Source organism: Gossypium arboreum, chromosome 4 (assembly GCF_025698485.1).
Source record: "Gossypium arboreum isolate Shixiya-1 chromosome 4, ASM2569848v2, whole genome shotgun sequence".
Taxonomy (NCBI): Eukaryota; Viridiplantae; Streptophyta; class Magnoliopsida; order Malvales; family Malvaceae; genus Gossypium; species Gossypium arboreum.
This window is the reverse complement of record NC_069073.1, coordinates 111,731,829-111,744,523: the sequence shown is the minus strand read 5'-3', so window position 1 is coordinate 111,744,523 and position 12,695 is coordinate 111,731,829. Positions and strand designations below refer to the sequence as shown.

The 12,695-nt window shown below is 35.3% G+C and overlaps 1 protein-coding gene across 4 annotated transcripts; it reads right to left on the bottom strand.

The window, feature by feature from the left end:
* Positions 1 to 6,838: 6,838 nt before the first annotated feature.
* LOC108457713 (pentatricopeptide repeat-containing protein At2g16880) lies at positions 6,839 to 12,451 on the bottom strand. 4 transcript variants are annotated; one of them, XR_001867147.2, is made up of 3 exons: positions 12,337 to 12,451; positions 8,422 to 11,068; positions 6,839 to 7,650 (listed from the first exon to the last, which is right to left on the bottom strand). XR_001867147.2 is itself a non-coding variant. In XM_017756798.2 (2 exons), the coding sequence occupies exon 2, from the start codon at positions 10,971 to 10,973 to the stop codon at positions 8,682 to 8,684; it is 2,292 nt and encodes a 763-aa protein (XP_017612287.1). In that variant the 5' UTR covers positions 10,974 to 11,068; positions 12,337 to 12,451; the 3' UTR covers positions 6,839 to 8,681. The 4 variants fall into 4 exon arrangements, 1 of the variants encoding a protein (XP_017612287.1); XR_008281237.1 differs by having other exon boundaries at positions 6,839 to 7,411; XR_008281236.1 differs by lacking the exon at positions 12,337 to 12,451 and adding an exon at positions 11,916 to 12,287.
* Between the last annotated feature and the right edge of the window lie 244 nt (positions 12,452 to 12,695).

The window sequence follows — 12,695 nt, the reverse complement described above, 5'->3', positions numbered from 1 at the left end:
TGCCTCATCTACAAACATTATGTGAGTAATTATCTCTCCCTTCCATTGCCTCGAATATTGATCTAACAATTTAGAAACCAGATTATAATGTTTTCTCAAACCATTTCCATGCAACCTACCATCTTTCAATCCTAGCACACATCATTCCAGATTGAAATTCGGGTTCTAGCCAAAGGCAAACCAAGCTAAAGGCGCCTCGTCATCGCAGCAGTTTGCTACCTTGTCTGTACTGAACCCTAAGGATAGCTTGCAAGAACCTACAACCTTTTTGCCTAACCCCTTGCAGGAAGCCAACAGTTACCCGAAAGCCAAAAAAAGAAAGTAAAATCAAACACTTTCCTTAGAGCTTGAATCAGTTTCCCATTCGGTGCTAAATAACAACCGTTCTATGCCTTATCCCAAAAACACTACCATTTTAGTTCTTACTGTCCCGAATGCCAAGGAAAAAAATTCCAAATGTAAAAGTCAAATAAATGGCAGGTCACCAAAAGACAAATTCATGGCACATCTAGAGTCTATGGGTTCGGGGCAGCAGTCCAAGTCCCTAACAAACAGGCCGATTTGCTAACTGGCCCAAGTGGAGACTCTGGACATGCAAACGAGTCCAAATTAGACAACACCACAGCGCTTTTTAAACCTGGTTCTGAATACCTGAAAAAGGTTTCTATTAAATTAACAGAAGGTATTTTAGACTTAGAAAACACTCTGCGATCACTTTTAAGGAAATTTCAAATTTCATTAGTCGCACCAAAAGTCGACACTCAGAACCTTTAGGAACCAATAGCTCAGGAAGTAAAGAACGAAAAATTAATGGTAAAATTGGTGTTGCCCGTGGAGGTAAAAACTCTAATATTGTTATGCGAGGAAGGGGTAGTCGTTTGAAAGCATTGACAAACTCCCGAGTTTCCCTAGTCGACACAGTGGAGGAAATAGTGAATCTTATTTCAACGGAGTTGACAAATGAAAAGGACATCGGTTTGCATGATGAATCCGACCCTAGCGACACCAGTGAGCCTCAACAGTAACGGTATGCCCTTTATTCTCCTCGTTAATTTTACATGACTATTTCAATTTTTTCATGGAATTGTCAGGATTGTGCCAATGCAAGATTTTACCATATTTTTTGAGAGTATAATATGGAGTATAAACCAGACATTATCAGTTTACTTGAAATGAGAGTCAGTGGCTTGAAGGCGGATAAAATAATTGTAAAATTAAGATTTTAGTTCTCACATCGTATGGAGGCTATTGGTTACGCCGGGGGCATTTGGCTTGGTTGGAAAGATTCATTTCAAGTGGAGGTGGTCCATAATCACTTGCAATTTATTCTAGCCCAAGTTTGGTCTAACTCTCACTCATCGCCTTTCATGGTGCATTTATGTATGGTAGCCCTAATCGTAAAAAGTGCTAAGGTCTTTAGCAAAATTTGAGGTTATTTAGTCCTATGGGTCTTATTCCGTGGGTGATTATTGGTGACTTTAATGCAATCTTATCTTCTAAAGAGAAAATAAGAGGCCTTTCGCCGGGAAAGAGATGTCCCTATTTTGGTGATTTTGTGGATTTGACTGAATTACACGACTTAGGATTTAGAGGTCCTCCTTTTACATGGCACCGAGGCAATCTCTTTGAAAGATTGGATCGTGCTTTGGGAAATGAAGCCTGGCTTAAAAATTTCCCAAGTAGCTTGATTACGCATTTGCTGAAGATTAAGTCTGATTATAAACCCCTTCTCTTAAATATTAAGCCGGAGCTTACCTTGCTTAGAGAAAGACCGTTTCGATTTCTTGGGAGGTGGACTGAACATCCAGATTTTGGAAAATTCATCAAAGATCAGTGGGATTTTAGAGGTTCTATGTCAGAGTCTTTAGCGCTACTCACAGATGATCTAAAAAATTAGAATAAGTCTACCTATGGCCACATTACTACTCGCAAGAGAAAATTGATTCATAAATTTTGGGTTCTAATTTCTTAGCCTATCATGAATTGGAACTAAGGCAAGATTTGGAGAATGTGCTACATCATGAGGAAATCCTCTAGAAGTAAAATGTTAGATGTGATTGGCTTCACTTAGGGGACCGTAACACTAAATACTTTCATGCCTGCGCCCTACAGAGAAGAAAGAATAACCACATAACCACAATTTGTAACTCTACTAGGGACTGGATTTTTTACCCAGAGGCTATTGAAACTGAAGTTGTTAATTTTTACCAGACCCTTTATGGTGAAGACCCTGGCCCTATCAGGAGGTTGCCCCCATAGGTTTCTTAAACTCGACTTCACCGACCTCAACTTTTTGAGTAGACTAGTTACAGATGAGGAGATCAAGATTACTCCTTTTGACATGGCTCCGCTTAAAGCATTAGGTAGTGATAGTTTTCATGCCCTCTTCTTCTAGAAACAGTGAGATATTATTGGGACTGCGATATATAGTTGGGTTAAAAAGGTTTTCACTGGATGTAATATTGATGCTGAGCTGAATAACACGCTGATTATTCTTATACCCAAAATTCCAAACCCATAAGATTTCTCTCAATTTCGTTCCATAAGCCTATGCACTATCCTTTACAAATTGGTGATGAATGTTATTACTAACCGTTTCAAGCATATCTTCCTAAAAATTATTGCATAAGAACAAGCCAGATTTATTGTGGGAAGAAATATCACTGATAACATTGTCATCACCCAATAAGTTATCCACTCAATGAAGAGCAGCAAAAGCAGAAAGTGGATGGCTATCAAAATTAACTTGGAGAAAGCATATGATCTTGTGCGACAGGATTTTATTGATGCTTCTCTTTAGGCGACAGGTATCCCTAACTACCTTAGAAATGTTATAATATATGCTATTTCTAACTCTTCTATGTAGGTTCTATGGAATGGTGTCCCAACCTTTAAATTTAAACCTGCTAGGGGAATTAGACATGGATGCCCTCTCTCTCCATATATGTTTTTCCTTTGCATGGAATGGTTAGGTCACTCTATCAACTAGGCACTGTCGAGAGGAATCTGAAATTCTATTCGTCTTTTTCGCTTGGGACCGCCTCTTTCTTATCTTTTCTTTGTTGACAACCTTGTCATATTTTGTAAAGCGGATGCAAAACATAGCAAATTACTAAAGGAAATCTTCCATGACTTTTGTGAGCTCTTAGGACATAAGGTTAACCCTAGGAAAATAAATATCTTCTTCTCTAAAGATGTTAAGGAGTCTGTGCCATCCATGCTTAGCAATATGCTTGGGTTTCAAAAGGTTTACGATCTTAGACATTATCTTGGAGTCCCTTTCTTCCATCAAAGAGTTACAAACAACACCATGTACTTTGTGGTGGAAAAGGTTAGAATGAAGCTACAAAGTTAGGACGTGCATCAACTATCTATCGCTGGTCGAGCCACCTTAGCGCAATCGGTTCTCTTCTCCATCCCAGGGTATTTCATGCAATCCATGATGATTCTTAAGAAAATATACGATGAAATTGAAAGGTTGTTGCGGACATTCATCTAGGGCACCACAGACGGTAGGAAGCAGGTGTCACTTGTAGGTTGGGACTCTGTATACCAACCGAAGGACCATGGTGGGTTGGGTATGAAACAACTGCATGACTAAAACATATCCTTCCTACTGAAGCATGGATATAATGTGGTTTCAGACGAAGAGGCTCTATGGGTTTGAGTCATTAGATCAAAATATGGGTTGGACGGTTCTTTACCTGGCAGCATTAAGAAGGGTTGAAGCTCATTTCTTTGGAAGTCACTTTCTAAAGTCTAGGTCCTCTTGCGTAAAAGCATCATATGGTCAGTCGGTAACAAAATCCAATGTTGGAAGGACCCCTAGATCCCTAATGTTGGCCCCCTTATCAACTATATCCATGCTCACATCAATATTAGTCCCAACAGTCTGCTTAGAGAATGGATCATAGAGGATGGCAATTGGAACTTTGACCTCTTGCAAACTTGGTTACTAGATAAGGTCATTGGTTATATCAAGGGCATCTTACCCCCACATCCACTTGAAGGACCTGACAAACTATCTTGGTGTCATACTTCAACCGAAGCTTTCACCATTAAAAGTGGTTTCAAAATGTTAAAGGAGGAGTTTTGGAGCCTCAAAGATGAATTATGGAAGAATGCGTAGAAACTCTTAGGACCGCAAAGAGTTCGTTTTTTCTTTTGGACTGTTATTAAACAGAGACTTCTTATTAATGTGGAAAGAGCTAGGTGTGGCTTAGTAGAGGACCTCTCTTGTCCAATTTGTGGTATTCATCAAAAGGTATCTTACACGTCATCCGGGACTGCACATTGGCTAAAGAAGTTTAGAAATAGGTAATCCCGAGAACCCAACAGTTTATTTTTTTTCTAACACTCTGCATAAATGATTGTCTCTTAATCTACAGGTTAACCCAAGTTCCAACGGTGCGGAAGCTAACTGGGCGTGCCTCTTTGGATTATTGGCCTGGCACCTATGGAAGAATCGTAACCTCTTCAATTTTCAAAAAAATCATGGAGCCCAGAGGAGATAATCAAAAGATCGACATCTTGGGCCAAGCATTTCTCCTTGGCAAGTAGACAGTTTGCGGATGTTAAAATTGAAATGACCCGTGGAGAACCATTGGTAGGAGAGTGGACATACCTCAACACAGATGGTGCCGTTTGAGTGGACTCAGGGGCTGCAGCTACAGGGGGAGTGCTATGCGACAAAAATGGAGAATGGATCCTAGGTTATAACAAGTACCTAGGTAATTGTTCGATCATTGATGCAGAACTTTGGGGTATTTTTGACGGCCTAAAACTCATACAACGAAGAGACGATGCCAAGGTGGTAATTCAATTTGACAGCTTGAAGGCAGTTAAAGCTATTCACGGAAGTGCCTTGAAAACCTCACGCTCTGCTCAATTAGAAGGATACATTGCATCCTATCCCAAGAAAACAGTTGGCTCCTACGCTACATTCCCAAGGAGCAAAATCAAAGTGCTAATCTTATAGCAAAACTGGCCTTTGGAGAAAAGAAAGATCTTAACTAATTGAAACCCCCCAGAAGCAGTTTCAGCACTCATCAAAGCTGATAAAAAAGAAGAATCTTTTTAATTTATTTTACAATTCAGTAACTTAGTTTTGTAAGTTTCTTTTTCTCACCAAAAAAAAAACTTATAATTAAAAAATAACATATATAGTACTTAAAATGTAATTAATTGAAAGAAAGAATTGAGAATATACCTATTTATTTTAAATATATTTAAAAGGTTTAGATAATCCGATTTAATTTAATTGGGAGTTAGAGATAAAAATATATATTTAGATTATACTTTTCTCAAAACTATATTATTTATTTAAAAAAATAAATGGTTAAATTAAAGTTGAAATATGAAGTAAAATGTTGGCATTGAAATTATTAGGATTAGATATTCAATTCTGATTATATTAATTTACTTTTATAACCAACATTAAGAAAGAAAATAAAAGTTATTTGATTCAAATTTAATCTAAGAAAGAAAGTAAATTGAAATGATTATTATAACTTTTATAGAAGTATAGGTACCAAAAAAAGACAAATTGATAGTTCAAGTATCATATTGAACATTTTCAAAGTACAAGTACCACATTAGACATTTTATGAAAGTACAAGTACCAAATAATACAAAAATGATAGTTCAAGTACCACATTAGACATTTTAAAATACAAGTAACGCATTGAACATTTTATGAAAATATAGGTATTGATGTAACATTATCCCGTATAATAATAAATTATATTTAAATAATTTAATATAATGACACATAAAATAGAAGTTGATCTAATTTTTATATACCATTTAAACAGTTAATACAAAAGAAATATTTTGATAATTTTTACTTCCAAATACAAAAGCCAAAAGTATTTAAATCTAACTTTTGGGTTTGGGTGGAAAATCAATTTTTCATCATAATTTTGCCCCTAAAAGTCAAATGTTCATTATTTCTATGTTTCTATGATGTTCATTATTTCTATGTTTCTATGATGGAAAAATACTTTTGGATCCTAAATGCAATGAACAGGGCCTTATAAAAATTTAAGAGCTTTATAGGAGAGATTAACAGGTGGATATACAAAAAGTTTTAAAAGAAGCCAATGTTGCAACGCATACTTTGACTGGATTAATGAGATATCTCTCTTATGGTTTTAAAATGTTCAAGAAGATTTTGACAGAAATCATTAAACAAATTCGAATAGGTAGTTAGCTCGTTTGTAATGACACTAATTTATCTTTGTGATTGATATCTATAATTTAAATAAAAAATTCAACATCATAATTTTTCAAAGATGGCAAACGGGCAACTTGGACAGATTAAGATTGCATTGTTTTAGATAATCTATAGTACTATATTTAAAGGTTAACGACATAATTTAATCTTTTATTCTTATTAGTTCAAATAGTTAATATATTTGAATATTGCAATTAAAATGTTAATACTTTAAAAAAAAAATCTATGTGATCATAATAAGTTGGAGTAGGCATGGTTAAGAAAAAACTTCTCAACGAAGATGAAGCAAACAAAGTGCTCAATATTCCTTCATCCAATTATGCTCAAGAAGACTGATTGGTGTGGTGGCACATGGATAATTCAGGTTTATACAAGGTTAGAAGTGGCTACAAGGTACTACTAACCAACATTATTTTGTATGTATATATTAGGGCAAAACTAGACTTTCCAATTTTCATGTTGGAACCATAGGAAATTTGACAAAAAAGAATTGAATGTCTTCAATTGATACATGCCTCGAGAGGTACTTGAACAACTCTTACCCCTTTTATCTAATAACAAAATTTAAAAATAAAAAACTTTCAAATTGTATGCAAAACGTAATTATATTAGTAAGCTTGTAGAGTTTGAACTTTTATAGAATAAGGCAATATTTTTATATACACACGGAATAATGTTTTGCACATCTACTTACAATCATGGTATGATCCACATTTATGGAGTGGACGATGAAAATAACATTACAACATTTATTAGAAAAATATTGAAATGCAAATAAAATAATAAGATAATCACTCTAGTCACGTTTTATTGTTATCTCTAAGTGAGTGAAGTGAAATTAAAGAATATGCTATTTTTAAACTTCAACTTGCGATCTATTGATGAAGTGTTTTCCTTCTTCAAGAATAACTTGAATTGGAATCATTGTTGTACCAAAAAAAAGAAAAACCAGAAGAAGAAGAATAGGCTATCTTTCATCTTCAATGGCAATGGAGAAACAAGAGGATGGTAAAAAAAGAAGCAAAATCATCATGAATGAGCTTTTTGAATTTGTTAAACAAATGGAATTAAATCAATAAGAAAATTGTATCTCGATCATAAATCCCAGAATCAATGTTAGTTCTTAGTTCTTACCATTAAAATTGATATTGTCCTGCTCTTTTGGGCAGTGGTTCACTGCAAAAATCATTATAGACATTCATTGGTTATAGCAAATTTACAACTAAGGGTGTATTATGAATAAAAAAAAACCAAGGCATTAGTCAAAGGAGCCTTAGTTACTAATACCCAAGTCTTATTATGAATAACAAAAAGCTTTGAAAAAATGTGAGGTATGTAGTAGAAAAGCAAATATATGGGATGAGGTCAGCATACTTCTCCAGCTTCCACCAACTTTCACCCATAAAATATCCTCCCTGAAAGACCGCAAACACGGGGATGCGTTTTATATTTACAAACTTACGAAATAAACAACAAATGAAACCAAGTACAGTACATGGTCTCTTACTACATTACACTTCTGCTTTTGTTAAATTTACAGCCAATAATTCCATTAAAGCTTCTAGAAGTGTCTAATAACATAACCAACATCATACTCAAGGATGAAGGATTATCTTTTGCATCACTTCTTCGTATATTATAATCTTAGAAGTCTACCCATAATGAGTAGCAGCTCTTTACTTGTCATTCACTAAATGTGTTCTCATAGTTCCTATCAAATAGCGGCTTGCAGTATCTCGGTCAAGACTAATATGTTTTTCGAAATGAACTCCTAGTGCAGAAGGACAACACTAATGAATAATGATCTTTTCATAATAACAGAAGAGTTATCCCAACAAATCACAGCCAATTACAATTTATGCTTCACCTTATGCCTGCATGTCTTTATTATATGCACACCTACATGCCTACATGTTTGCCTTATAAACCCATGTGGAAGCGTTGCCATCAATTTGACTTCAGGAACCTCAAACAACGCAAGCAGCGTGCGGCAACAGAAAGTTTTGAGGCAAGGCAATCAACAAAAGTGCCACTCAGAAAAACCAATCGCAAAATAAAAAAAATATGTACCAAATGATGACCAAGTATTTGTTAACATTGGTAACTTAGACAGCAGAAGGTACAAAAACCAAGCAATTTCTTGGACTTTTCTAATTAATAACCAAGTGAAGAATGAAATAATTTACCTGAGGTTCTATAAGCTGAATCCAAGTCAATAACATGGAGATATTGTTGGCCAATTGAGCACTGCTTTCTACTAATGGACAGCTTTGAATATGCTTTTCCGCCTATTGGTAAGTGATTCCATTAAAGCAACGCAGGGAGACTTATTCAAAGTATCTTAATGTGTGGCCAAGTGAAGAAAGAGGTAACTTTCCTATCAGCTCGATCGAAGTCAAACAAAGTGATAACATTTGCCTGTTGTACCTGCCATGAAATATTTCTTCTATTGGACAGCTTTTGATAAGCGTTTTCGCCTCTTGATAAGCCCTTCCATTAAAACAATATAGGTGGACTTATTTAAAGTAACTCCCTTCTGATTTGATGCTTCAAAAATGCGCATAGCATCCTTATATCTTCCCTGATTGCACAGTTCAATGATCTGTTCTGAGCAAGCATTGGAATCTGGATCATATGCCTCGATGATCTCACTTGTCTTGACATTCTGCTCCTTCAACTGTAAGGATTGTTCTCGAAAATTTTCTACTTCAACCATTTTTGACATGAACTCCTCTGCTTCATTCATCCTCCCTGCACTTGCGAGAGCACCAAGAATGGCACTATATGTATAATAATCGGGGCCTGGATTCCTTTCTTTCATTTCGGAGACAAGATGAAATGCATCCTCCAATCTTCCTTCCTTGCATAGACCTGATATCATTGTGTTGTAAGTAACTTGGTCAATTGATTTCCCTTCCGAAATCCAAGTATTGAAGAGCTTAAGAGCTTTTTCCAGCATACCATCGCTGCAAAGACCAGAAAGCAGAATATTACAGGTAAAGACATCTGGTTTGAGAGACTTTTCAACCATTTTGTTGTGTAACTCAAATGCTTTCTCAACTTTCCCCTCCTTGCAGTAAACATGAATAATAGTATTGTAAGTAGTTGCATCTGGGACTAAACCATTCCGAAGTAACTCCTTAAACTTGGATATTGCTTGTTCAGTTTTTCCCAATTGGCAAAGCCCTCGAATTATGGTGTTATAGGTTATGATACTAGGAATAATTTCCTTCTTCCTCATCTCACTCCAAAGCTGTAATGCTTTGTCTGCCATACCATCCCTAAAGTATCCCGCTAACAAAGTACCATAGCTGACCTCATCGAGCAAATAACCTCTGTTACTAGCACTATTTAGTAACTCAGATGCTTCCTTCAGCTTTTTCTCCGTGCATAGAGTATGAAGAATGGTATTAAGTGTAATAGTATCCATCTTAAAACCTTTCCTTCCCATCAAATCCATCATCTCAAAAGCTTCACCCAATTTCCCAGCCTTGCAATATCCATTAATAAAAGTATTGTAGGTAACCTTATCCGGTGGAAACCCACTTTCCTCCATCATCCTAACTCTTTCACTCGCTTCATCCATCCTCCCTTCTTTGCAGTACCATTTAACCAAAATATTGTTAGTAACTGCATTCAGCTCCATCCCTTTCTCCCTCATTTCCTCAACCAACCTAAAGCCGTCCTCACTACTCCCATGTTTAAAATATCCATCAATCAATGTATTATAAGTAACAACATCTGGTAACACTTTTGAATTCTCCATCTCATCCTTCAGCTTAACCGCCTCTTCAATTCTCCCTTCACCACACAACCCATTAATCAACATATTATACGTCCAAATATCAGGCAAAACATCATTCTGCACCATCAAGTCAATAACTTTCCTAGCTTCTTTCAACCACCCTACCTTACAATATCCAGAAACAAGTATATTGAATGTATACCTATTTGGCATCAACCCTTTTTCTTTCATATCTTGCAATAAGTTCCCAGCTTCCTTTAACCTTCCTTTCTTACAGAAAAACCCAAGGATCGTATTATAAGTAACATTATCAGGAAAACAACCAAATTCCTTCATTTTCTCAATAAATGAAATCGCCTCATTGAACTTACCTTCTAAACAACACCCTAAAATCATAATATTGAACGTACTTGTTTGGGGAATAACACCAAGCTTAATAGAATCATAGAAAACTTGCTTACCTAACTGGATCGAATGCAAGGATGGGAATTTTATCAACCCATTGATAAGAGTATTGCAAGTGAGCAAGTTGGGTTTCTTTTTAAGCCTTTTCAAGAGACAAAAAAGCTCAAATCCTAAATGGGGCCTCCCTGATTGGACATAGCTGGAAACGGAGATTTCAAGGAGGGGTTTTAATTTAGAAAGAGAAGGGTGGTGAATGAGGGAGTTGAAGAAGGTATTTTGCGGGTCAGAGGAAAGGAAGGAGAGGAGGAGGGATTTGGATTCGGAGAATTTGTGGTGGGAAAGTAGATGAGGGAGGAGGGAAAGAAGGAAAGAAGGTGAAGAAGAAAGACAAGGGAAGAGGGAAAGCGAGAGTTTGTGGAGAGAAAGGAGGGTGGAAGGTTGGGAGGAAAGGGAAGGAGAGGAAATCAGGGAGTGTAGAAGGGATGGAGTTAGGAAAGAAATGTAAGGAGTTAATGAATCTATTGGGTTTTTTGAGGTTTGTAAGATTTTGGTTAAGGCATTTAGCAACTCTGATTGTATTTGATTCATGTCAGCTTCTTTTTGCTTTTGGTTTCTCTCCGTCTGCACTATGTACTCAAGCAGCCTTTTTTATGCTTGGCAATGGTAGAAGCCTGAAATTCAACCTGAGATTGAATAGAAACGTTTAGTTTAGTTAGACACATGAACAAAACAAAATGAAAAATCTTTTGAGGACTCACCTATACTTTTGTTTGCATTATTTAGTTCTTGAACAACTAATTGAATGATTTAGGTAACTACAATTTTAATTGTTTTAAAACCATGCAAATAAGTCAAATAACCATTCTCAAAGGAAATAGAAAAACAAAAATAATTAAGCATCAAATCTTTGAGAAGATTGGCTGATAATGGTAGTTAATAATTAAAAATAGAAGATAGTTTCTCCACTCAAAATTCTTTGCATTCATATCTTTGATTATTTCCCAGTACATACTACATACATCATGATGCATGCATGCATACAAAGACAATGTTCAAAGGCGTAGAAAAATCAACACAATTTCAATTAGTGAATTAATCTCTATGGAGAAGGTTTAATAATTTATAATATTTCTCTTAAAATATCCATCAATGGTTGTATTATACACAACAATATCCGGTAACTCCTTTGAATTCTTCATCTAATCCCTCAACTTAACTGCCTCCCCATTTAAATCTTTTGAACACAACCCAGCTCATATTTAGATATCCATACAATCACATAGAAAATAGGGGAAAAAAAGTTGATTTCATAAGCTGCTCTTATAATTAGATCACTAACCCAAAATTTTAAGAATATCCACAGTTCATAAGAGACTGAACTAAACATAACCAACCAAAGATCAACCACCAAATTCAGATTCATTTCGTAATTGTGATAAATTCAAATAACCAAAAAAAATTAATTTAAGATTCATGTAAAAAAAACATAGTTAATGAGATGCTCGAAATGGTACAGCAATAAATATTTACCAGCAGGTAAAATTGAGAGATGCGTAATTGTTGGTGTGATTGACCTTTGCCTTCCAATCGCAAAGGGCGGCTAGGGTATTCATAAGGGGAATATTCGTTTTTCATTTTTTTTTTTGTTTCTTTTCAACACAAACACAAGAACCCAGTAAAAATTACTACATTTTATACATTGTTTAATTTATTATATTGGCAATTCGTAATGATACTACATTTTATGTTATTGGGCAAACGAACATAACTTTGTAACAACAAAATAGAAAATTCGTCGTAAAAAAAGCAACCTCCGATTCAGGATAATCCAGAAACGAGGAAAAAGAAAACATATTAGCAAATCTACTAATTGATATAAGGAGAACAAAAAAGGATGTAAGATGAGAGAGCAAAAGGATGTAAGATGAGAGAGCGAAAGTGAGAATCAAACCTTATGAAATCAAGTCGTGCAAGCCAAAGGCGAAAACCCAGAAATCCTGGTTGTTTTTTTTTTTGGCTAGTTAAGTGAACACCCCCAAATAAAATAGTTTACCCATTTTTTAGTTAATTGCACCAAACACCCCCAAATTATAGCTCTTATTTTAAATTGCTCTTCAAACTTTAAAACATTCTAATTATATTCTTAAACTATCTATGTTTTATCAATAAAAATTGTTAATATAACAATTAAATGAGATGTCAGATATTATGTAATATGATTTTAAAGAGAAAATTTTAATGGTCATACTTAATATCTATAGTTTGAAAATAACATTTTGAAGTTTGAGAACTAATTTAATTTAAAATAAG